At 39.6% G+C, this 23925-nt stretch overlaps 2 protein-coding genes across 2 annotated transcripts in view; one reads left to right on the top strand and one right to left on the bottom strand.

Annotated features, from left to right (window-relative positions):
• cyfip1 (cytoplasmic FMR1 interacting protein 1) overlaps positions 1-23925 on the top strand; it is a 50939-nt gene that overhangs the window by 19762 nt on the left and 7252 nt on the right. Inside the window, exons 13-23 of the mRNA XM_034146255.1 lie at positions 968-1093; positions 2098-2264; positions 3736-3883; positions 5604-5757; positions 8202-8358; positions 10843-10939; positions 11383-11459; positions 12852-12960; positions 14133-14252; positions 15351-15550; positions 16700-16787. Of these exons, the coding sequence (XP_034002146.1) occupies positions 968-1093; positions 2098-2264; positions 3736-3883; positions 5604-5757; positions 8202-8358; positions 10843-10939; positions 11383-11459; positions 12852-12960; positions 14133-14252; positions 15351-15550; positions 16700-16787 (1443 nt within the window). The remainder of the gene's footprint in view (positions 1-967; positions 1094-2097; positions 2265-3735; positions 3884-5603; positions 5758-8201; positions 8359-10842; positions 10940-11382; positions 11460-12851; positions 12961-14132; positions 14253-15350; positions 15551-16699; positions 16788-23925) is intronic.
• On the bottom strand, positions 18012-18988 carry LOC117495144 (fibronectin type III domain-containing protein 9). Its single transcript, XM_034146259.1, has one exon. It carries the CDS (start codon positions 18889-18891, stop codon positions 18322-18324), a length of 570 nt encoding a protein of 189 aa, XP_034002150.1. The 5' UTR covers positions 18892-18988; the 3' UTR covers positions 18012-18321.

Consider the following 23925-nt stretch of genomic DNA (forward strand, 5'->3'; position numbering starts at 1 on the left):
GAAATGTGGACCCACGGCCCTATCAGAAACGTTGCTATCAGAAACAATGCCCGACTGTTTTGGACGTAATATGGTCGGTGTTTACATTAGCATCGCTAACACTCAGAGCTAACCTGTACTGGAGAGCATGTGTGTGAAGAAGCAGGAAATAAAAAGGAACTCACCTTGTGGTATAACCGGCAAGAGAGAAAGCCTTTGAGCTCCATACTGTTTCAGAAAGAATCCTTGATAATCCATGATATGGCGTTTCATCACGGCAGTATTTAGTTTAGACAGTAGCTGCCGGGTCCCGCATGAGCTCAGACCCCTCCTTTTTTATTTTCTATTTTTTATCAATTTATTTAATTTTTTTAAAGCTTTATACCCAAAATCAGCACTTTTGAAACAGGAAGTGAAATAGAGGGATATGAGGCATGGCTAGAATGGGTGATCTGTTTGGTATTTTGAGCAAAACACTTCATAGACATGTTTTTTATATATTTGTATATATCTGAGACCTATGCTATTGTCTAAAAATAGCATGATAGGTGACCTTTAAATTTATTTGAACCCATTTAATAATAATACATGTAAGTTAAAGCTTCTCAGTTGTGCTTAGGAAGGAAATACTTATTTAGAGGATCTGGTTAGTGCAAATAGTTAATTCTTGGGTAATATCTATTCACCCAGATGAACTTTTAAGGATTTCATTTTTCTATTTATCGACGTCGTATTGCAAGAAAAACATACAGTTAATTATTTGATAAGATACTAGATACTTATCTGGATTAGATTTGTCACACAATCATATGTTTACGGATAGAGGGTTAAAACTGGTATTTATTAAATGTTCGACTTTATCATTTGCCCCTTTTGTTTGTTTGTTCACCATGTAAAGCGGCCTTGGGTCCCTTGAAAGGCGCTAGACAAATGTCATCTATTATTATATTATCGATTATTAAAAACGTCCCCCCTCTGCTCCCCTCAGTACTCCTGGAAGCTCGTCCATCCCACCGATAAGTACTCCAACAAGGAGTGTCCCGACAACGCCGAGGAGTACGAGAGAGCCACGAGGTACAACTACAGCTGCGAGGAGAAGTTCGCTCTGGTGGAGGTCAGTCACACACACACACACACACACACACACACACACACACACACACACACACACACACACACACACACACACACACACACACACACACACACACACACACACACACACACACACACACACACACACACACACACACACACACACACACACACACACACACACACAAGGTTCTTTATTTAGTCATACGAACATAGCTACAGTGTAGTTATGCCGATGAAAATATTGTGTCACAGGCTTCATACTCACACACACACTCTCTCTCACAAACACACACTCACACACACACACTCAAGGTTCTTTATTTAGTCATGCGAACATAGCTACAGTGTAGTTATGCCGATGAAAATATTGTGTCACAGGCTTCACACTCACACACACTCTCTCTCATACACACACATACACACACACACACACACACACACACACTCAAGGTTCTTTATTTAGTCATACGAACATAGCTACAGTGTAGTTATGCCGATGAAAATGTTGTGTCACAGGCTTCACACTCGCACACACTCTCTCTCACACTCACTCACTCACTCACTCACACTCACACTCACATCATCCCACAGGCCATAAGACTGTCAAACACCTGAACCTTTGAAAGAACATCCATAACATTCATCTGTTTGCAACTTATATATATCAGTATTCCAATTACTTGTTTATAGACTATTCTGCACTGTTTCTATTATATTCTATTTTATTTACTTGCACTATTATCTGTGTTATTGTGTTGCACTGTTGAAGGAGCCTGTGACCTAAGATTTTCATTGTCATAACTACACTGTAGCTATGTACACATGACAATAAAAGCCTTGAATCTTAAAACACACTCACTCACTCACTCACTCCCTCACTTTACTACAGAGATACACGGTTGTTGGCAAATATTCAACTAAATCATAAAACCTATTGACAATATGTTTTTCCCCGTGGGGCTGTGTGCAGGTGTAACAGGTCACAACTGCAGTATTCATATTTGCAACTCTGTTACACAGGTGATGGCGATGATCAAGGGTCTGCAGGTGCTGATGGGCCGGATGGAGAGTGTGTTCAATCACGCCATCCGACACACCATCTACTCCATGCTGCAGGACTTCTCTCAGGTGACGCTGCGAGAGCCGCTGCGGCATGCCATCAAGAAGAAGAAGAACGTCATCCAGAGGTATTCATCACAACGCTGTGGAAAAAAAAGAATATTCACATTCATAGATCAGCTGCATACTGTCACAGAGAGGGGGGGGAAGTCAATACTGTAAATGCCATAGTCTAATAATACTCCATTACAAGTTAAATAACGTCACTTAGGTAAAAGTGCAGAAGCATTAAAAGCGAACTGTAAATACATTTTCTAAATTAAAAGTACTAATAATGTGGAATGGTTCTTTTAACAGTGTTGTATAATTATAACATATTATATTATCCATTGGAGCAGATGTCCCTGAATGCTCCAGTAAAGCTGTACCCTTAGAAATAAAATACCAAACTCTTCTGTGCTTTTGAAGGTCTTCGAAAATGTTGTCATAAGCAACAATATTTTCTTTGTACTTTATCACATTCATAATTCACAAGAAGAAATGCAGTGTTTCCCTCTGCTATTATCTATACACAGTACAAACACACAGGACCTATAGAACAGTAGGTCTGAATCAGAGGTCGCGTTAACGCGTCTATGACGTTTTTTTTTTTTTAACAATGACGGAAAAATCTGAAAGCCGTCCGTCATTTTGACAGATTAGAACAAACTCAGAACAGCGCCAAAGTTTCCCCGCAGCGGGGCTCCGGTGTTATGCCGTGTTATTATGCATGCCCTCCCAAAAGGAAATTATATTGTTTCCAAACCTAACTTTGCCGAACAGATCATTGAAATGTCTGAGAGTACTTTCTTTACGCTGCGCGCTCTCCCGCGAGGTGCAGTGGGCATGCATAACACGGCGCTAACAGTTCGCGAGCGAGCGTGCGTTCCCCCCCCCCCCCCCGGCAGAGTTGTGTACAGGCCGACGGGTTATAATGGATTTTGACGGAAATGTTACGATCCTGTCCGTCAAAATGACGGGCAGCAATAAAGTCTAGCCCAACCTCTGGTCTGAATACACACATGCACAAACACATGCATTGTTTTAACGGAGAGGGCTGCCATTCCCAGGAGGTGAACTGCACATAAGATAAGATAAGAAGTACTTTATTGATCCCAATTTGGGAAATGTTTGTGTTGCAGCAGCATAAAAAGACACGGCATTGTTCAATAACAATGAAAAGACTAGAAATCACTTGAACCGGCGACCCACCAGTCCCCACAGACTGAGCTGCTGCAGGAGTTAAAGTCCCCTATGTGTATTGGGGTTACAGGTGGGGTCCAAAACTAGCAAGCCACATGAATGTCTGGGAGCAAATTAATGTTATATGCTTCACAAATATGGCCAGGATCTGTAGAATTTTCTGAATATTGGGTTGCAGATTATAATTTTCCAAAAGGGGGGTTCGTTTAGCATGAAATATATAAATAACTAAAGGACAAGTTAAAAAAGAAAGTAGAAAGAAAGTGAGGTCAAAGAAAACTCAGAGCTAAACATGTCAGATGTGTGTATTTCACACTGCAGTCACTTTTATTCATGTCCTCTGTGCTCTGTGCTCAGCGTCCTGCAGGCCATCAGGAAGACGGTGTGTGACTGGGAGGCGGGCCGCGAGCCGCACAACGACCCGGCTCTGCGCGGAGAGAAAGATCCAAAGGGAGGCTTCGACATCAAGGTCCCCCGCAGAGCAGTGGGCCCCTCCAGCACCCAGGTGGGACCCCCGTGCTATGCCCTATGACTTTTTTAATGAAATGTCTTAATGTAATTGTTTCAAAAAGTAAATATCAGTTTAAATGAATGCTTAATTTAGAATAATTTCACAGAATAATATCATTTTTTATGATTTCTTTAAAAATATTTTCTTTTTTTAATACATTAATGAAATTGTAATGATTTTTTGTGATCTTTTTTATAGAGATAGGGCTGTAACAGTATCATATATTTCATGTAATATACAGTACGAGTCAAAAGTTTGGACACACCTTCTCATTCGAAGGTTTTTATTTTTTTTTAATTATTTTCTACATTGTTGATTAATACTGAAGACATCAAAACTATAAAAGAACACATATGGAATTATATAGTTAACAAAAAAGTGTTAAAAAATCCAGAATATGATTTATATTTGAGATTCTTCAAAGTAGCCCCCCTTTGCCTTGATGACAGCTTTGCACACTCTGGCTTCTCTCAGTCAGCTCCAAATAAACAAAAACCATTTGATGAGAAGCTGTGTCCAAACTTTTGACCGGTACTGTATATATACACACTTACCCTGTTATAGACGTTTTTTAGGGGTCTACAATCCGTCCACAGCAGCACAAACAACACAACTGAAACTTGATATTCATGATTACGATGTACGCTGTATTGACTTCTCTTCATTACGTTTCAGTCCTGAACTCTTATCATCCATGCAAGTTTATCTATATATCACAGATATACAACACATTGTGTGATATAGCGTCCTCCGTTACCTCACAGATTTATCAGCTCAGACCCACTCAACAACTAATCTGTTTCCAGGTTTACAACGACAAATCCAAGCGAATCAATCACCTGCTGGGTTTTATCTCCCGCAAATAATCTAATCTCATATAGAGAGCGTGACTGAGTGGAACCAAAGCAAACCAATCAAATGCACTACATAGGGTGGAAAATCAATTTCCTTGTTAATCTTTTTTTAATGAGATAATATTCAGTGTTGTGTAGGAGGAAACTGTAACGAGATTAAGATTTAGAGGATGTTTGCAGGTGATGGAGATAACAAAAGCAGCATTTCATAACATTACACCCCCCCTTTATTTATTTTCTTTCAATAGATCCCCTAGTAAAGCTGCGGGGTATTGCAAAAAAATCTGCTATTTATTTTTTTAGTATATAACAAGATATTACTTTGGATGAATAAACTGATTTTTAAGTTTCAGATTTGTGCTGCTTTCAGAAGTTTGCTAAAAAAATAAAATTGCATGTTAAATAATAAAAATAAAAAAATAATAATAGAAGAATGAGAAATAAAATAAAAAGCAGCGTCAAGTGTTTTATTAAAATGTGGGTTGGAGTACGACCTCCTGATCCCTCCTTGAACTCCAAATGTACAGTATTTTAAGAGCATGTTGATGACAAAAAAAAGTGTGTGTGTGTGTGTGTGTGTGTGTGTGTGTGTGTGTGTGTGTGTGTGTGTGTGTGTGTGTGTGTGTGTGTGTGTGTGTGTGTGTGTGTGTGTGTGTGTGTGTGTGTGTGTGTGTGTGTGTGTGTGTGTGTGTGTGTGTGGTGTGTGTGTGTGTGTGTGTGTGTGTGTGGTGTGTGTGTGTGTGTGTGTGTGTGTGTGTGTGTGTGTGTGTGTGTGTGTGTGTGTGTGTGTGTGTGTGTGTGTGTGTGTGTGTGTGTGTGTGTGTGTGTGTGTGTGTGTGTGTGTGTGTGTGTGTGTTCAGCTCTACATGGTGAGGACTATGCTGGAGTCTCTGATCGCGGATAAAAGCGGCTCCAAGAAGACGCTGCGCAGCGGCCTGGATGGCCCCACCATCCTGGACATCGAGAGGTTCCACCGCGAGTCATTTTTCTTCACACACCTGCTCAACTTCAGCGGTGAGGAACAGGATCAGTTTCAGGACTGGGCTTTATTAAAACTACAGAGAGAGTGGAGTGAGAATAATAAAGCTCTGAGATAAACACAAAGCAAACAGAGGACATTGTGTTTGTCTCACCGTCTGACTCTCATGGAGTTCCTATTATCATCCAACCTGAACAAAACAAGTGGAAATACCACATTGAAGATATCTGAAAAACACAAATAATTTATTTTCTACATCGTCTTAAGTCTTTCCGTAGTGTTTGTCCACTGCTTTAAAGTCAAAAGGTCTCCACTGAATGAAAACCTGCTCAAGGATTGTCGTTCAACCTTTTGAGAAACTCTATGAACATAATAACATATTAAAGGGGCCCTTTTATACAAATGTTCAGGTTCAAATTTGTATTTTGTGCAAAATAATGTGCAAAAAAGCTCTTTATTTTTCTCTTACCAGACCATTTACATGCACTTAAACCTATAGACCTCACGACACGAACATAAACTGATGATGTGCCCTTGGGAGTGTTCCCAGTGACTCAGCGCTTTTACAGACAATAATACGCCCACAGGAGCAAACAGTGCCTTTCAGTAAACAGCTCGTTAATAAAGGAAAGCAGCAGAACACGTAATTACCTTTTCAGACAGTCGTCCTCGCTCCCTGCTGCATCATGTCAGGCTAACCATGTATTATGGTGTTAGGAAAAATATCACTCGTCACCGGCTTGAGCTTCAATATCAGGATACATGTATTTATTATCATTGCAAGAATGGAAGTAGTACAGACCAAATAGTTCCCCGAATAGTGTCCTTGACATGCCTTACATACAAGAGACGGTGTTACAGTCACACGATGCAAGAATACTGGTTCAAAGCAGTATTCTGGCCTTAGTTCAGATTAGCTAAGGCCTGCGTAAGCATAAACAGTAGGGAGGCGTGTGGCGCAGTGGACTAGTGAGTTGGTGTTCAGATCAGGGGAGCACAGGTTCAAACCCCACTGCAGTCAGCATGTCGTTGTGTCCCTGGGCAAGACACTTCACCCCAAATTGCTCCTGTGGGGATTGTCCACAGTATTGAGTATGTAAGTTGCTTTGGATAAAAGCGTCTAACAAGTGACATGTAATGTAATAAACATGACAGTCGTATGCCTATCTCTCTAGGGCAGTGGTTCTCAAACTTTTTCTGTCAGGCCCCCCCTTTGGAGAAAAAAAAAAGTCGGGCCCCCCCCAATACAAATAGTCAGGCTCAGTGGCGGCGCCAGAGATTTATTTTGGGGGTGCTGTGGGGTAGCTTGACGTTTGATAGAGGGTGCTCAAACATTTAGGGTTTCCCATTAATGTACCGGGCGCTACAGTTGAATCTTCTACAATCAACAACCATCCCCACGCAAATACACAGTGTACCCGCGACTGTTACAATGAAGGCTCGATAATCAGCTCACGGCATATAGGTGTAAGCAGGGATAAAGTGCTATTTTTATAGGTGGTGTGTGGACCTCACATAGGGGGGTCCGGGAGCAAGCTCCCCCGGGAAGATTTATTTTTAAATATTGAAGTTAAATGCATTAATCTGGAGCACTTTGAGAGCAAAATGAAGAGATCTATGGATACCTCTCTCAACACCCATATGAAACAGAACTGTAAACAGATTTACTTTTTCTTTATGGATATTTTACAAATCACCCTTTTAAACTCTATTCTTGTTTTACTGTCATATAGTATTTCATAACTGTTTTTCATTTATTCTCTTATTTTTTTATAACTATAATGATCATATAAACGTGTGCCTCGGAAATAATTGTTTACATTAATGGTGACCAAAACATTTGTGACCCACTGAGATAACACTGAGAGAGTCCTTTAGCTCACTGAGCCTCTCAGTCTGACAGGAGAGGGCTCTCCTCCACTTTGTTGTTGAAAAAAAACTCCTTATATCCGTTAGCGTAGCTCGCTAGCACCAGAAGCTAACAACAACGATCTCCGGTACCGGTGCGCTCTCTCTCTCTCTCTCTCTCGCTCGCGCACACAAAATGGCTCGTTCCACACACACACAGAGCCGAGCTTTAATGAAACACAGAGACCCAGACGTAATAGTACTGTACTGTATCATATTATTTTCGAATCAATAATTATTTCAATTATGATTATTATTTTTGTAATCTTTTTTTTTTTTTTTTTTTTTTAATAACCATTTTTTCTCCTGGTCTCTCGCGCCCCCCCTGGCATGCCTCTGCGCCCCCCACTTTGAGAACCACTGCTCTAGGGGCTGTGTCATCATGTTTAATCGTTGAACATAGCTATCGTATGTTCAACACAGTGTCTCATGAGCTTCTTCTAGGTAATCATACATCCTGTCATGTACACAGCTACGTAGGGCCTTTGTTATCATGTGCTACTCTGATATTAGAAGAGTGCATTCAGTATTTTCCCAACATATGGTAAGTGTCGTCTGGTTGCTCCTGCAGAGACCCTTCAGATGTGCTGTGATCTCTCCCAGCTCTGGTTCAGGGAGTTCTTCCTGGAGCTCACCATGGGCCGCAGGATCCAGTTCCCCATCGAGATGTCCATGCCCTGGATTCTCACTGACCACATCCTGGAGACCAAGGAGGCGTCCATGATGGAGTGAGTAGAGTTCTCCTGGAAAAAGATTATTGTGGGAAAACATATTTTCACCGTTTTTAACCCCTTACAGTAAATGTGTCTGCACTGTAGACATTGGAGCCACATCTTTTATCTAACACAGCTGAAATGCACTCATGTGCTCTAACTCACACAGTACATATATGTTTAAACATGCCCCTAAAGCATATTAGCCTGAAGCTGCTGTTCTACAAGCTGCTTCTGCTACAACAGATGTCCAAATCTATCCAGATGGAACCCACATTTCAAGAAAATAAGCCCCAAAAAATGCTAATTAATGCTTGTTTACATCCCCTACAGTTCTAGATGTATCAAGAGTTTGTTCATGGAGATACGCAGTAGCTGGAAAACTATTATACTATTACAGAATAAGATGAAGTTATTAAAAGAGTGCCAGTTGAAGCTCAGATGGAAAATGATGTTAAGTTAAAGTATCATGTATACATTTAAAGGGGACCTATCATGCAAAATGCACTTTGTGATGTCTTTTATACATAAATATGTGTCCCCGGTGCGTCAGGGAACTCACGCAGCGTCAGAAAATAAAACCCTCTCTCTTTTCCTCTACACCCAAATCTTTTAAAAACGGGTGTACAACGAGTGGATACAGATTCCATCCGCTGTGACGTAATAGCGGCGGCGGACCCACAGAAAGTTGCTATCAGAAACAATGCCTGACGTGTTTTGGGCGTCTTTGTTTACATTAGCAAGCCTCGCTAACACTCAGAGCTAACCTGTACTGTGGAGAGCACATATGTTTAAAAAGCAGGAAATCAAAAAAGGAACTCACCTTGTGATAAACCTGCAAGAGAGTAGAATTCTGATCAGGCATTAGCTCCGCCTCCTCTTATTTATTTTTTTCAAGCTAAGGACCCAAAATCTGCGTTTCTCTAACAGGGCTGCAAAAGAGGGGTATGAGCAGTATGAGGCATGGCTACAATGGGTGATCTGTTTGGTATTTGAAGTAAAAAACTTCACAGACATGTTTTGTATAGGTATGGCCCTACAATATATTTTTCACTTCGCGTCGAGCCGAACCACGCCCCTTAGCTGTGATATAATGAGCATATACCACGGCCTGTCGTGAGCTATTGCTTAAATATAGCATGATAGGTTACATCAGATCTGTTTGGGGTCATGAGGAGAATGACCTCAATCTTTTATTCAATAAGTACATTCTATTGCGCTTATTTCAATTTAATTTCTCCAGAGATTTTGAATTTCTTCAGAATATTTTACTTTTACTGAATTTGGACTTTTCACTGAATTTTGACTTTTCACAGCGTTTTGACTTTTCACAGAATTTGGACTTTTCTCCGAATTTTTAATTTTTCGAGGAAAATGTAACTTTTCCTTTTACATTTTTCCTTTCTACTGTAGTGCTATTTTTTTCTGTTTTGTTTCTAATGTTTGAGATCTCCAAAGACACTGCTGATCTCCAAAGACACTGCTTTGTTTCCTTTATGAACAACACCTTCTCAAAAGTTAATTTGATGCTGTTGAGATACAAGGATGCCACACATTTAATACACACACTTTTATTTTGGCAGGACAGAGCTTTGTGTGTTAGATTAAAAGTGTGATTGGGCAGATGCAACTTCCCTCTTTGTTTTTTGTTTTTCTTCCTATTTTACATTTTTTAAAAGAGACTTTGGGTAAAACTCCCTCAAATTTGGGATTAAGCGTTAATGTTTTGATGTCTGTTTTAAACCTCACTGCAGGATTATGTTGAGGCAGGTTTCACATAATCCTTTAAGCACAACAACTGGCATCAATCATAAGTGCTGTAATTCAACTGTTCACCCAAATATACTGAATTTTTTTTTAGCATTCCAGATGTTTAATGCTGTTCAAATATGTATGAATGCAGAAGTGATAATTATGCAGTTATGTGAAGCACATTCACTTTTATTTACACTTAATTTGATAACTCCAAAAACTTCAAATTGTTACTTTTCTGACTGGAAATGCATGGTAAATGATAAATGGACTGTACTTGTAAAGCAACTCAGGGTTAAGTATCTTGCCCAAGGATACATCGACATGTTGACCGCACTCTGACCCTGTTGCACAAATAAATGATTTTTGATGCAGATGTGATGTTCGCTTGTCTTTCCCACTTTTCTTTTTAATACTGCTTAATTTTCAGCAGTATATAAACCAATATGAAGGCCTTGCTGTGTCTGTCATCACCTTAAACAAAAAAACTCACCTCAAAAGTCTTAAGAGTAAACCTGCTTCACTTGCAAATAAGTATTCATATCCTGCCAGGTGTTCTTTGTTTGTTTTGAATGCATTTGATGTTTTTTAACATCTGTGTGTATGTTTGTTTTATGCTTATTTGTGAAGTGTCTTCTTTTTTTATCAAGTTGCCATATTCAAATATCTATTTTCACTGTTGGATACAGGTAAAGTACAACACTCTGCACTTTGAAATAACAGAGTTTTTATTGAATTCTCTTCCAGGTATGTGCTGTATCCTCTGGATCTGTACAACGACAGCGCCAACTACGCTCTGACCAAATTCAAGAAGCAGTTCCTCTACGACGAAATCGAGGCTGAGGTAATCAAATATAGATAATTGTATTGGATGTGATAGAGATGCAACAAAGCAGAATGCCACTATTTAGTAACATTTTTCTTAAAGTGCTGTCAAACAAAGTCGATGCTTCCGTTTCCACATCTGTCGTCAGCCACATCTGCATTTCCAGTTGTTATATAACCGCTTATAAAATGCCACTAATGTAGAAACAATAAGCTCTGTTAGGGTTTATTTACAGTTCATCCAATTTGACTCACACAAAGAGGTGACAGTTGTATAAAAAGTCAAATAAAAAAGAGATGAAAAATGTTTACAAAGTTAAAAAACAAGGTTGTACTGGATGGATGGCTTTTTTGAGGTTCCCAATAACTAAATATTGTGTTAAATAAATTACACCAAAAAAGAGTCACATGTACTTCTTCTAACCACCCTCCTGTTATTTGAACCGGTTTCTGTGATTTTAGGTGAACCTGTGCTTCGATCAGTTCGTCTACAAACTGGCTGATCAGATATTTGCGTACTACAAGATCCTAGCAGGAAGGTAAGGGGACATATTTCAATGTTTCACACCATGCAGTGATTGAGGGGTGTTTGTACCCCAGGGTTATTATTGTGGAGTCATTTAAGAAAAAAGGACTTTATGATGATAGATGGTTATATACATATCAATACAAATAGAGCCATTAACATTTCATTGATAGAAACCCTTAGTTCAGGGGTGTCAAACTCAAATACACAGTGGGCCAAAATAAATAAATGGGTACTAGTCGAGGGCCGGACTGGTTCAATGTTTATTGCAAAACTTATTGAAATGAACTTATTGCACATATTAAACCTGGAACTAACAAAGCTTACTATTGCCTATAAAAACAACATGAAACATTAAATAATCAGTTGCATTCATTTCTTATGGCTCCATCTGCAGCTTCTCCAGAGTCATTTCTTATGATCACATTTCTCCACAGGCCAACAACAGCTTCAAAAAAACTATTTCCCTCAAAGAAAAACCCAAACATGCCCTGTTGTCTCAAGATAAGAAGTGCAGAAGGAAACATCCATTAAACTCAGTGTGCTGCTCTGTGATGCTAGTTCAAGGCAGATACTTGGCATCTCATCTTGGGTGCAAGTTCATCAATGTTTGGGGTCAGGCTCTGAGCTGAGGAAACTCTCGGGATTGAGTGAAGGTGTGCGTGCAATATACCGGCGGGCCAGATCTAATAGTAATTAAACATTATCCTGCGGGCCGAAATTAAATCCACCAAGGGCCTGATTCGGCCCCCAGGTCTTGAGTTTGACACATGTGCCTTAGTTAATACTCAATAATCAGTAAAAATACAGAAAAATAGTTTTAAAATGTATTTAAAAAATGAATTAATATGGCTGGAATATTTACGTTAAAGCAAATGATAAATGGCTTAAAGTAAGACTAATTAGCTAACGGTAATGATTAACATTTAAAGTCTTTAGCTAAAAATAAACAGTTAAAAAAGGCTAGTTAGCTAAAGTTTAAATAGTAAGTTAAAGTAATATTTACCAATTAAACTCGTACTTAGAAAATAAACCGTTGAAAAGGCTAGTTAGCTCGATGTATAGATTATCGGTTGATTTGGTTAGCTAAAAGTGGTGATAAACTATTGAAATCTGAAGCTTTGAAACCCTTGAAATAATCGGCTAAAAGATGAAATAGTAGGCTTTACTTTGTCAATTCAAATAAAAATACAATAATGCAACATTTTCCACCTTTTGTTTAACTTCCTCCTTTATATCAAGTAAAGGAAACACAGTAACTTGATTTATCTAGTAAGGATGTGGGTTTACTTTGGGAATCCTTGTCGTAAAGTACTTTATACCAGGAGATATTGTTTTTAAACATGTATTCAGATATCGAGACACTGTGTATGCGTAACTGAACACCCTGTTCCCCCCCCCCCAGTCTCCTGCTGGACAAACGTCTGAGGTCCGACTGTAAGAACCAGGGAGCGAACATCCCCTGGCCGGCCTCCAACCGCTACGAGACGCTGCTGAAGCAACGCCACGTCCAGGTGACAAGCTTTCACACCTTCAGACGGTTTCATTTGATGGTTTTGATTTAGTCTCAGTCTAGTATGTAATATCCTCGTCTTACCTTGGACAAAGAAACCTAACCTTTTTCTGGTTTTAGCCAACAAAAACTGTTTAAGAGTTCGGATTATTGAACATTTTAACCAAAGTTTTGCTTGCGTGTGCATTGTTTTCAGTTCAATTTAACGCATGCTTTTATGACTTTACTTTTGCACTTTGATTGTCCACTGATCAATCTTACACCTAGAAGGCACTTGGAGAGAGCAACGCTACACCAGGCCAAAGGGTCACAAAGATAATGAAAGTGAAAGATAATTGGTGAATCCACCCTGTAATTGGGATCCGCTCCAGTTTGAGTTTAAAGGGGACCTATCATGCAAAATGCACTTTTGTACGTCTTTTATACATGAATATGTGTCCCCGGTGTTCCAGGGAACTCACCAAGTGTCAGAAAACACAACCCTCTCTATTTTCCTCCATACCCAAATCTCTAAAAAAAGGGGCTGCAACGGATCTGATAAAAACTGATCCAGATTTGAACACTGTCCTGACGTCAGGACGGTGGCGCTACGGCTATTGGGCCAACTCCACCAATCAGGAGGAGACAGCCACGGCCATTGCCGTTCGAAAGCGCTGGAGATGCTGTAGTACATATGCCAGGCCAGTAGATGGTGCTGTTCTCACCGAATCATCCCTTGCAGAGCAGAGCTCAAAAAAGTGCAAATTGAGCAAAATGAGGCATGGCTAAAATGCATGATCTGTTTGGTATTTTGAAAAAAAAAAAAGTATAAATATGCCTTATATAGGTATGGTCCTACACTATATTATTCAAATATAGCATGATAGGTCCACTTTAAGTTTAATACAAATCGGACCACTGGTTTGTCTGAAGTCCTACACAGCAAACCAAAGAATACACTTGTACTCAGAAGTAAAAGAAAACGCTGTAATTCATTATTGTCAATAATAATAATAAGTGTTTTAGGTTATTCTTTTAACTACATGTATGGGATCTCGACTGCGTTCTCGGTGCCATTTCCTCTTACTCGCTTCTTCACAAACATGTTTTGTAGTTTTGTTTCTTGGTTTTAACCCTGTTACTTCATAACTTCTGCGTCATGTAGTGTTTATAACGTGTTTTTGTCTCCCATAGCTCCTCGGCCGCTCCATTGATCTGAACAGACTGATCACTCAGAGGATCTCCGCCGCTCTCTACAAATCTCTGGAGCTCGCCATCAACCGCTTCGAGAGCGAGGACCTCACCTCCATCATGGTGAATACTTCTTCTTTATCAGCTTATCTGTCAGGGTTACCATAACGTGAGGAAGATGTGCTGCATTTAGGGTTAGGGTTATTATCCAAGACTAGTATGAACTACAGGGTTCTTACGGTCATTGAAAACCTGGAAAAGTCATGGAAATTCAAAATGCTAATTCCAGGCCCTGGAAAAGTTATGGAAAACAATATTTTCCCAAAGTTTTGGAAAAGTCATGGAAATGTAACTAAAGTTGCATCAAATATAATTTATATTTTATCTAATCGCCGAAATAGTAATACTATAATGATAATACATACTGTATCGCATAGTAATGAAACGTAAAATGGCATTTTGCTGGTGAGAGATTTGAGTTGCTTTGGCGTGTAGAAGCTAGTAAGCCTACTATTTGATTTGTTTTAGATAGGCACAACCTGTTTCAGACCTTATTTTCCTGTTCCATGTTAAAATAAACCATTTTCAGTGGTACCGCTGAGAAAGAGTAATGTTTTTGGTCATGGAAAATTAGGTAAAGGTCATGGAGAAGTCATTGAAAATCATTGGTGAAAAAGTGTATGAACCCTGGAACTAAATAACAGGGATTTCATCGTTACCTAAAATACACCACATGCAATAGAAGGAAGGTTCATGTTACCCAAAAATATATCCAATATGAACAGAAAACCGTCGTATACAGAGCCATGGTCGACTGGAATTCATTACCAGTCCATATCATTCAGGAAAATTCCCCAATGCATTTGAAAAGTGAGCTAAAAAAAATAATTTCCGTATCATAAAGTGTCTGTGGGAATGTACAATGATTTATGTCTGGCTTAATGATGGTTAAAATAGGATGATAATTGTTGTTTTCAGTTCATATTGAATTGTGAATTGCATGAAATTACGAGCTGTTTTTTTAATGTATGTTTGACCCGGACCCGAGTAAGAATAGCCGATGCTCATGCTAGTGCTAATGGAGATCCTAATAAAGAATAAGAATAACACCAGATTATTAAACAGTGACATTCTCATACATGATCGAACTAAACAAACCTTATTGCCATCATCCTTGTGATTATTCTGGTTGATTTATTCTGTGTATTCCCTGTGTTTCAGGAGCTGGAAGGTCTCCTGGACATCAACCGCATGACGCACAAGCTGCTCAGTAAGTTCCTGACTCTGGACAGCATGGACGCCATGTTCCGCGAGGCCAACCACAACGTGTCGGCGCCGTACGGACGCATCACGCTGCACGTCTTCTGGGAGCTCAACTACGACTTCCTGCCCAACTACTGCTATAACGGCTCCACCAACAGGTGCGTTATCAGAGGCTAATCAGACTGTATCTGTGTCTTATCAACTATGGGATCTGTTCACAAGAGATATGGTAGATAAAACTAATCAAGCCAAATACATTTCAAACATATACTCACACCAGCTTGCTGCCATCATGATTATAGTGCATTTAGTGACTTTACATAAATCATAATAACATAATACAGGTGGACACACATGCTTTTCAATTGCTTTCTCTTGGTAAACATTCAAAAAGACAACATCTGTGATCTCCAACAGCATGTTAGGGCCACTGTCAGTTCAAATGAATATGGAGGAGAGGGGTTACATTCAGAGGAGAAACTGAGAAGTTAAAGGCGCGAATTTACGGAATGAATTTAGCTAATCTCTCAGGATAAAAAAATTCCAGAGATAATTAAAACAATCCTTTTAGGCATTTAATTATCAGGCATTTATATTAGTTAGTTATAACTGTAGTCCAAACATAAGGTTGTTTAATATAATACAATGTCTTGTATGAATCTTTTAAAAGTAAAATAGGCTAAATAGTTAATAGTTAAATAGGCGTGATAAGTATGATTTTTTTTTTTTTTTTTTTAAACCAACAATATTCTCACAGTATTTTTGCTAGTACATTTGTGACCTTAGTCATCTTTTGTCTTCTTACAAACGTTATAATCTCACATGATATTCAAGTTTCTCGCAAAAATGTGTGAGGAATTTCTAGTAAATGTATTGTTTTAATCTCAGAGAATAGTCAAGTAGTTTTCTCTGAATATCCCAGCTCTGTTCATATTTTTGTACAACCTTTCAATGAGCCGTAATACACCATTGATCCATTGTACCATACAGATCCCAACCAGAGTTGAAACCTCATGATATGTGGGTAAAACAAACGTAAACAGCCTCATTATATTCTGGAAATAAACACTCGTGTTTTAGAAATTGTTTTGCGCCAACATAAAACACGTGTTTCATTTTCATGTTTTAATTTTGTACATATTTGAAATCTTCTTAGCTTCTGTTTCGGCACACTATGCTCCTGCAGGTTATCTGCAACAGGACAGTGTGTGTTTGATCCTCCTGCCATGCCATATCATCTCCTCCATACAAAGTGCACGGTATCCTCGTTGTGTTAAAGTGTTAAAGTGTTTGATGTCTCTCTGCAGGTTCGTGCGCACCGTGCTGCCGTTCTCTCAGGAGTTTCAGAGGGACAAGCCGCCCAACGCTCAGCCTCAGTACCTGTACGGCTCCAAGGTCAGTGAGCTTTCCTTTATCTGCCCTTTATCTTCCTGGGTTCAATGAGTGGAGGGGATTTTATCTGACCTCCACCTCTCCTGAGTCCACATGTTAAAGTCATTACATGTCGAAGTGTATATAACAAGTAGAAATGCATCATTGTGGAACAGTGGAAACAAATCAGATGTGATCAAAATGTCCTCCATGAGCTACTTATTCTGTTATTAACAGAAATATTCAAGGGGACAAAATATGAAGAACAAAACCATGTAAGCGCAGTTGAGCCGGGATCATTTCCACTGTCCTGTTCTAAGAAATCTGGAAAGCTGCATCAAAAGTATTATTTTTTTTGTATCCAAGTTTCTATTGAGATATTTTAAAGTGAGCCTTGAATGTCTGTCATGTGATAACAAATCCAATACAAAATCCTACATTTCATCAAATGGAATGAGTTTTCTTCAATTAAATCAATTAAAGGAAAATTCAATTAAACCCCTTTATTAAATTGATCTCATCAGTTATTATTTAAAAAAGGGAAAAAAAACATATTACACAATATCAGTGTAGCCTCCTCTCCCCTTTAGCTTTAAAGGTCCCCTATTATACTGTTTTTCTTCAATATAGTATAGGTCTCAGATATATACAAAACATGTCTCTGATTGGCTGAAACACCAAACTGATCATTGCAGCATCCCATAATCCCCTCTGTTTCAGCCCTGTTTCAAAAGTGCTGATTCTCTGTCTGTTACTTCAGATGAAAATAAGGAGCCCCTCCCCACGCCCCTCTGAGAGATATTTGGTTACAAAGAACACAATGGTGCTCTAGGAGGAGATTCAGGTGATAAGGTGGGGGGGGGGTTACCTTGGTTGGTGATTGGCTAATGGTCACACAAGCCAAAACATCGTTATGACATCATAAAGTGGCCAAAATCTGATCAGCTCATTTTCAGACAGGTTTTTATAGAAATGGATCAGGACAAAAAGAGAGAGAATCTTTGTTCCTGAAACTTTCAGAGTCTCTTTCCACAGAGGGGACACATGTTGATGTAGAAGAGACATGAAGAAGAGGGGACACATGTTGATGTAGAAGAGACATGAAGAAGAGGGGACACATGTTGATGTAGAAGAGACATGAAGAAGAGGGGACACATGCTGATGTAGAAGAGACATGAAGAAGAGGGGACACATGCTGATGTAGAAGAGACATGAAGAAGAGGATTTTGCACAATAGGTGACCTTTAAACAGAATGGATGATGTTCTGGGTTGGGTGGTGCCTGATTCAAACTATTGCTGTGAGCAGGTAGGCAACTTTAAAAAGCCTAACCAACAATAGGAATGATAAAATAGGGACAATAATTCAACAATTAATGTAATTGTATTTCTCCCTGACACTCCCCGGGCTAGGCATCATTTCACGAGTGGATAAAAACTGAGTCTGGAGATAACAATACCGCCATGACCTCAATCCAGCTGCTTCACACTGGCTCGGCTCCAGACAGCTTAGCCAGCGTCCTGAGCTCGTGCTCCTGGGTAATTACGTGGTTAGCGGCGTTAGCAGAGAGAGGAGGGGGGGGGGGGCTGCACGAGGCCGCCGTTCTTCCCGCTGTCCTCGCTGCTGTTAGAGTAGATCCCCGAGGATGCAATCATGTCCTGCCGGGCGATGCTGGTTCTAGTTGTTGATGTTGTTGTTGTTCCTCCCTGGGTGGGCACGCAGCACATTGTGTGGACGCACCCCCACAGCAGCACGCCTGCGATCACCAGCAGTAACACGCAGCAGGTGAGCCACACCCCCATGGCCAGCTCCCACCCCGCACGGTCGTGGGGGTCGTTGCTGTCGCTGGGCGTGCTGAACACCTGACACTGGTCCTGCACCGGATTGGCCGCCTGGCAGGTGACACACAGGAAGTAGGCGGTCTGGGGGATCAGGTGGTGCAGGTAGGTGGAGGTCTGGCTCACGGGGATCCGCTCCTCGATCAGGAAGCTCTTGCGCTTGTATCCCATCAGCAGGCTGTTCCAGTTGGGGTCGTACATGACGCTGTAGAAAGTGTCCAAGCAGTTGGGGGAGACCGGCCAGCTCACATGGGCCGAGGTGGCCGAGATGTTGAAGACCACAACCCCCATAATGCACGGCGGTTTCTGTGGTTAGGTGGAAGTGTTTCCTCAGGTATGACAGACTTTGTGTTCTCACGAGGAGACACTGACCTGGAGAGGAGACAGAAAACAGAGAGAGAGAGACGCTGACGGGAGAACTCATCGTAACCTGGCAACAGTGGCAGTTATATTATATACCTTTATAGAACAATGACCCTGCATAAAAATACATTCATCTCAAAAAGAGAAGAGTTATAGCTAGAAGCTCATTTCCATCTGCAGTCGCTGGGCAGAAACACACATAACAATTATAATTCTAGTTTCTCTTGGGTGCCATGCAGGGGCAAGTTGTTTTATGAGAGGGGGACATTAACTGAGGGACAAAAGAGACACAGACACTGTTCAAGATTTAAACATTTTTAGGGTAGTATAACGCCATAGTGCACAATAATATCAACATCAATGGTTCGAATTTGTGACGGAAACATATGCTTTTAAGCAAAAGACTAGGTAGTAAACTATACTGCACCTCCTTAGTGTTGCACGTTATTCAAGTTTATCTTTGAATTACTTTATATTCAGATTTTGGCCTCTGCAGACCATTTACATCAGGGGTGTCAAACTCAAGGCCCGGGGGCCAAATCCGGCCCGTGACTTCATTTTATGTGGCCCACAACAGCTCTGAAAGAATATAATATGTTTATTATACGGTTACATGCCGATTTACAGAAGCACGTTGCCCATAAACTACATGTCCCACAATGCATCTCAAATTTGACTTTTATTTCAGAATTTTTTTTTTTTTTTTTATGTCACGTTTTTTCTTCAGAATGTGGCTTTTCTTTTTAAATCATTTTGTGACATTCTCACTGAAGAGACTTGCAATTATTTGCCCTAGACCTCTACTTTCAGACGTAGTTAATTATGAAGTTATTAACCTATCCGATAATAATCCAATGCATATAATACATTATTTTATATATATTAAATATTTATATATGTATTTTTATATAGTCTTAAAGTTACAACCGGCCCTTTGAGTGCAACCATGATGCTGATGTGGCCCGTGATGAAATTGAGTTTGACACCCCTGATTTACATGCACATATATGACACACTACAGGGAAGGGGAAACCCCAAAGTGCATAATAGGGCCCTTTTTTAAGAGATATAACTGAAAATATAGTTAAGGAACATATTTGTGCATGGTTCACTGATGATTTCTACCAAATTTGACAAAGGAATAAATGATTTGACTCAATTTGTATTGGTGAGATAAATCTATATATGTGGATAGTCATATTTTGTTTCTGAGATTTCTGGTTCAAAAGTTACAGGACAGTTTGTTTTGGTGTCTATTGTTCATGGCTGTGTCCATGGTTACATTACTATACTCCCGCCCCTTTTTAAATTATATCAAAGGTGGGGTAGGTAATTCACTTCAGAAACACTTTTTGTTATATTCCATGGAATGCTCTTAACATCCCGATAGCAATGAATAGGAAGGCGTGTGGCGCAGTGCGTTTGTGTTCGGATCAGGGGAGCACAGGTTCAAACCCCACTGCAGTCAGAATGTCGTTGTGTCCCTGGGCAAGACACTTCACCCCAAATTGCTCCTGTGGGGATTGCCCACAGTATTGAGTATGTAAGTCGCTTTGGATAAAAGCGTCTAACAAGTAACATGTAATGTAATGTAATGTAATGAATACATTAAATGCTTTGACAATAAATACATACAAATATTTCATCTGTGGAAGCCGTGGCGCTGTAAAAAGCACAACCAATTATTTTAGCCTGCCATCTCGTGCACAAACTTATCTCGTGCCCTCATTGGTCATGTGCGCGTGCGTGTGTGTTGGAGGAGGGGCTCTGTAAGGAAGTCTGAAGGAAGGGGCAGATTTTTTTCGGCTGCGTACTTTCAAATTCTAGCGCACTCGAGCTGGTTTCTCCATTCTTACCTACCCTACCTTTAACATACAGTATTCCTACAGTGTGTTTCCTGTAGTGTGTTTATGCTCATGTAAAGCCCTTTGAATTGCCTTTGCCCTATAACAGCGCATTAATGGAAATAATGTTACAGCCACCTCGCCCTCCTATAAAGCAATAACAAGAGAAGGGAGAATAGAGCAGGATAATAAGCAATGTCTGTAGGATTAACTGGAACAAAATGTGGTGGTGAGGATGAGGCGGGGGGGGGGGGGGGTGGTGAGTGTGGTGAGTGTGCACAGATGTTCAGAAAATGACATAATGCAGGATGATTTGTTGTGAGGAGGCTCATCTGTAACCTGACAGGTGGCGGTCCAAAAACAGCCTTTCTGATGTTTTCTGGATAAAGAAATACTCTATTCGATTATTTCAAAAATGTAATTGGTTGACTAATTGTTATTAAATAAAATCATGATCTTAACCAAAAGAGAAAACGTCAAGGGGTGACAGTAAAAACAACTTTTAGGTGCCCAAAATACAATTTCTTTATTTCAATTGTTTTTGCACAATACTTAATTTATAATCAAATAAAGTTATGAGAAAAAAGTCTTTTTGTCAGTGACGATGTCAAATCTCTAAAATCCACTGCATCATACGGAGAAATAACACACTTTGTGTATACCAACACTATGTACTATTTTCACTTATTTTTAAATGTAATTGAATGTTCAATTCATCTGCTGAAAATCAGAAACGGTGTTAAATATCCAAACCTATTTAAATGCCTTGTTGTTGTCAGTCCAAAATCTATAGAAATTCGCTTAAATATGATATCAAACCGAGAGAATCGGCACATCTGCACATTTGAGAGGCTAGAAAACACTAATCCTGGCATTTATGAAATGGAAAATGACTTCAAGGACTAATTCATGATCAAACTAGTTGTTGGTGATCTTTGCTTGAGTTAAGAAATATGAGAGACTTACCAAAGAGACACGGTCAGAGAGACGCTCCGGTTATTCAGACATTTTATCGTCTAATCCTCTGACGGCAGAGATCGCTGTCCTCGTCTCAAACGCTGCTGCTGCTGCTTCACGAGAGGGGGGGATTAAAGAGAGAAAGGGAGAGGGGAGAGAGAGAGAGAGAGAGAAAGGGGGGGGGGGGGGGGGGCTGAAGCCTTGTGTGATGGATGATCAAATGTCAAAGTGAGATTAACATTGATAAAAACTAGTGACTTATTAAATGTTGTTCTAGCTGGTCCTAACAGCCTCCATCATTACGGGTGTTCATTAAATGTGAAAGCAGATGAGTCCCGTTAGATATCGTCGTGAACAGACATTATATTATATTATCAGTAAACATTTAATTCTAATTGTTTCTTGACAAGTATATTTTTCACAATATTTTTGTGGTTCTTATTTTTTTTATTATCATATTTATTATTTTTATTACTATTAATAATTCTTTTTTTATATTCTCACCATTTAGTTTTGTCCCTTCTATTTTATTATTATTATTTTTATTTTTTTACATTTTCTATAATGCTTTTCTTTTTTCTTTTCATTAAAAATAAATAAGAATATCATTATTTTCTCTCCTTAAATACAGTCAAGGTCGTAGTGTAAGTACTTCTTGATCTTTCCTGTCACAACAATACCTATTTTTGGATTATAAGCGGTCTTTTATATATAATATTATAATAAATAAATAGTGTGTATAAATTACACATATTGTATATTTTATATTAAGACATTTTCAATTATTTTTAACTAAAATGTCCCTTTTATCCTCAGTGCAAATGCAATGTTGTTTAGTTGTTGGATCCATCTGTCCCGCAGTAAAGTCACAGATTGTGATTTCTGTAAACATTCATGGATGCCCAGAGGGTCCTTCATGACCCCCTGACTCGTCTGTTCCCATTGAGCAGATAGTTTTACTTCCACACTATCTACCCAGCAGATTGAGGTGAAATTCATCCTTTTAGCGAATTAACCGCACCATGAGCTTTCCTGTACTGCCGCCCTCAGGATGAATTAGTATGTAGTGTCTCTACTTTAAAGAGTCCTCTCCTGCTGATGTTCAGGTGTATATCAGTATGTAGTGTCTCTACTTTAAAGAGTCCTCTCCTGCTGATGTTCAGGTGTATATCAGTATGTAGTGTCTCTACTTTAAAGAGTCCTCTCCTGCTGATGTTCAGGTGTATATCAGTATGTAGTGTCTCTACTTTAAAGAGTCCTCTCCTGCTGATGTTCAGGTGTATATCAGTATGTAGTGTCTCTACTTTAAAGAGTCCTCTCCTGCTGATGTTCAGGTGTATATTAGTATGTAGTGTCTCTACTTTAAAGAGTCCTCTCCTGCTGATGTTCAGGTGTATATTAGTATGTAGTGTCTCTACTTTAAAGAGTCCTCTCCTGCTGATGTTCAGGTGTATATCAGTATGTAGTGTCTCTACTGGGACATGTCTCCATGCTTTAATGTTCAAAAAGCTCTTTATTTTTCTCATACTGCCTGTGCTGCAGCACCTCTTTTCACCCTCTGTCTGAAACCAGAGCCCAGTCTGCTCTGATTGGTTAGCTGGCTGGCTCTGTTGTGATTAGTCAACCGCTTAGAGATGTCCCGCCCCTTAGCCTATTACACACAATGCATTGGAGAGCTAGTCAATAGGAGCGCGAGTGTTACTGATAGTGATATTACTTTGTTCAGGAAGTAAACAAAGGAGTCCAATGGAGGCGTTTCATATGGGGGGGGGGTGTGAGGGAACACAGGGATTTTAGCCTTTGCAGACCATTTACATGCACTAAAACCTATACAACACTCTACAGGAAAGGAAAAACCCCCAAAAAGCAGAATAGCGACACTTTCAATAGTAAGATATGCAGAATTGTTTTACCAGAAATGTTCCAAAAATGTAATTGATATCTTCTTTAATCATTTTCTTTCAATCTTTTTGAAAACCTGCCAACAATCATTACACTTTAAATCATTCAAACACATTTTGAATAATTTCCAAACTTAAACTGATGATGTGCCCTTGGAAGTGTTCCCAGTGACTCAGCGCTTTTTATAGACACTCAATCCTGCCTTTCAGTAAACAGCTTGTTAATAAAGGAAAGCATCAGAACACTTAATTACCTTTCA

This window comes from Trematomus bernacchii, unplaced genomic scaffold (genome assembly GCF_902827165.1).
Source record: "Trematomus bernacchii unplaced genomic scaffold, fTreBer1.1, whole genome shotgun sequence".
In the NCBI taxonomy this organism is placed as follows: domain Eukaryota; kingdom Metazoa; phylum Chordata; class Actinopteri; order Perciformes; family Nototheniidae; genus Trematomus; species Trematomus bernacchii.

What these genes read in the sequence shown, in the direction of transcription:
- LOC117495144 (XM_034146259.1), bottom strand. Translation starts at nt 18,891, where the DNA reads ATGGGGGTTGTGGTCTTCAACATCTCGGCCACCTCGGCCCATGTGAGC.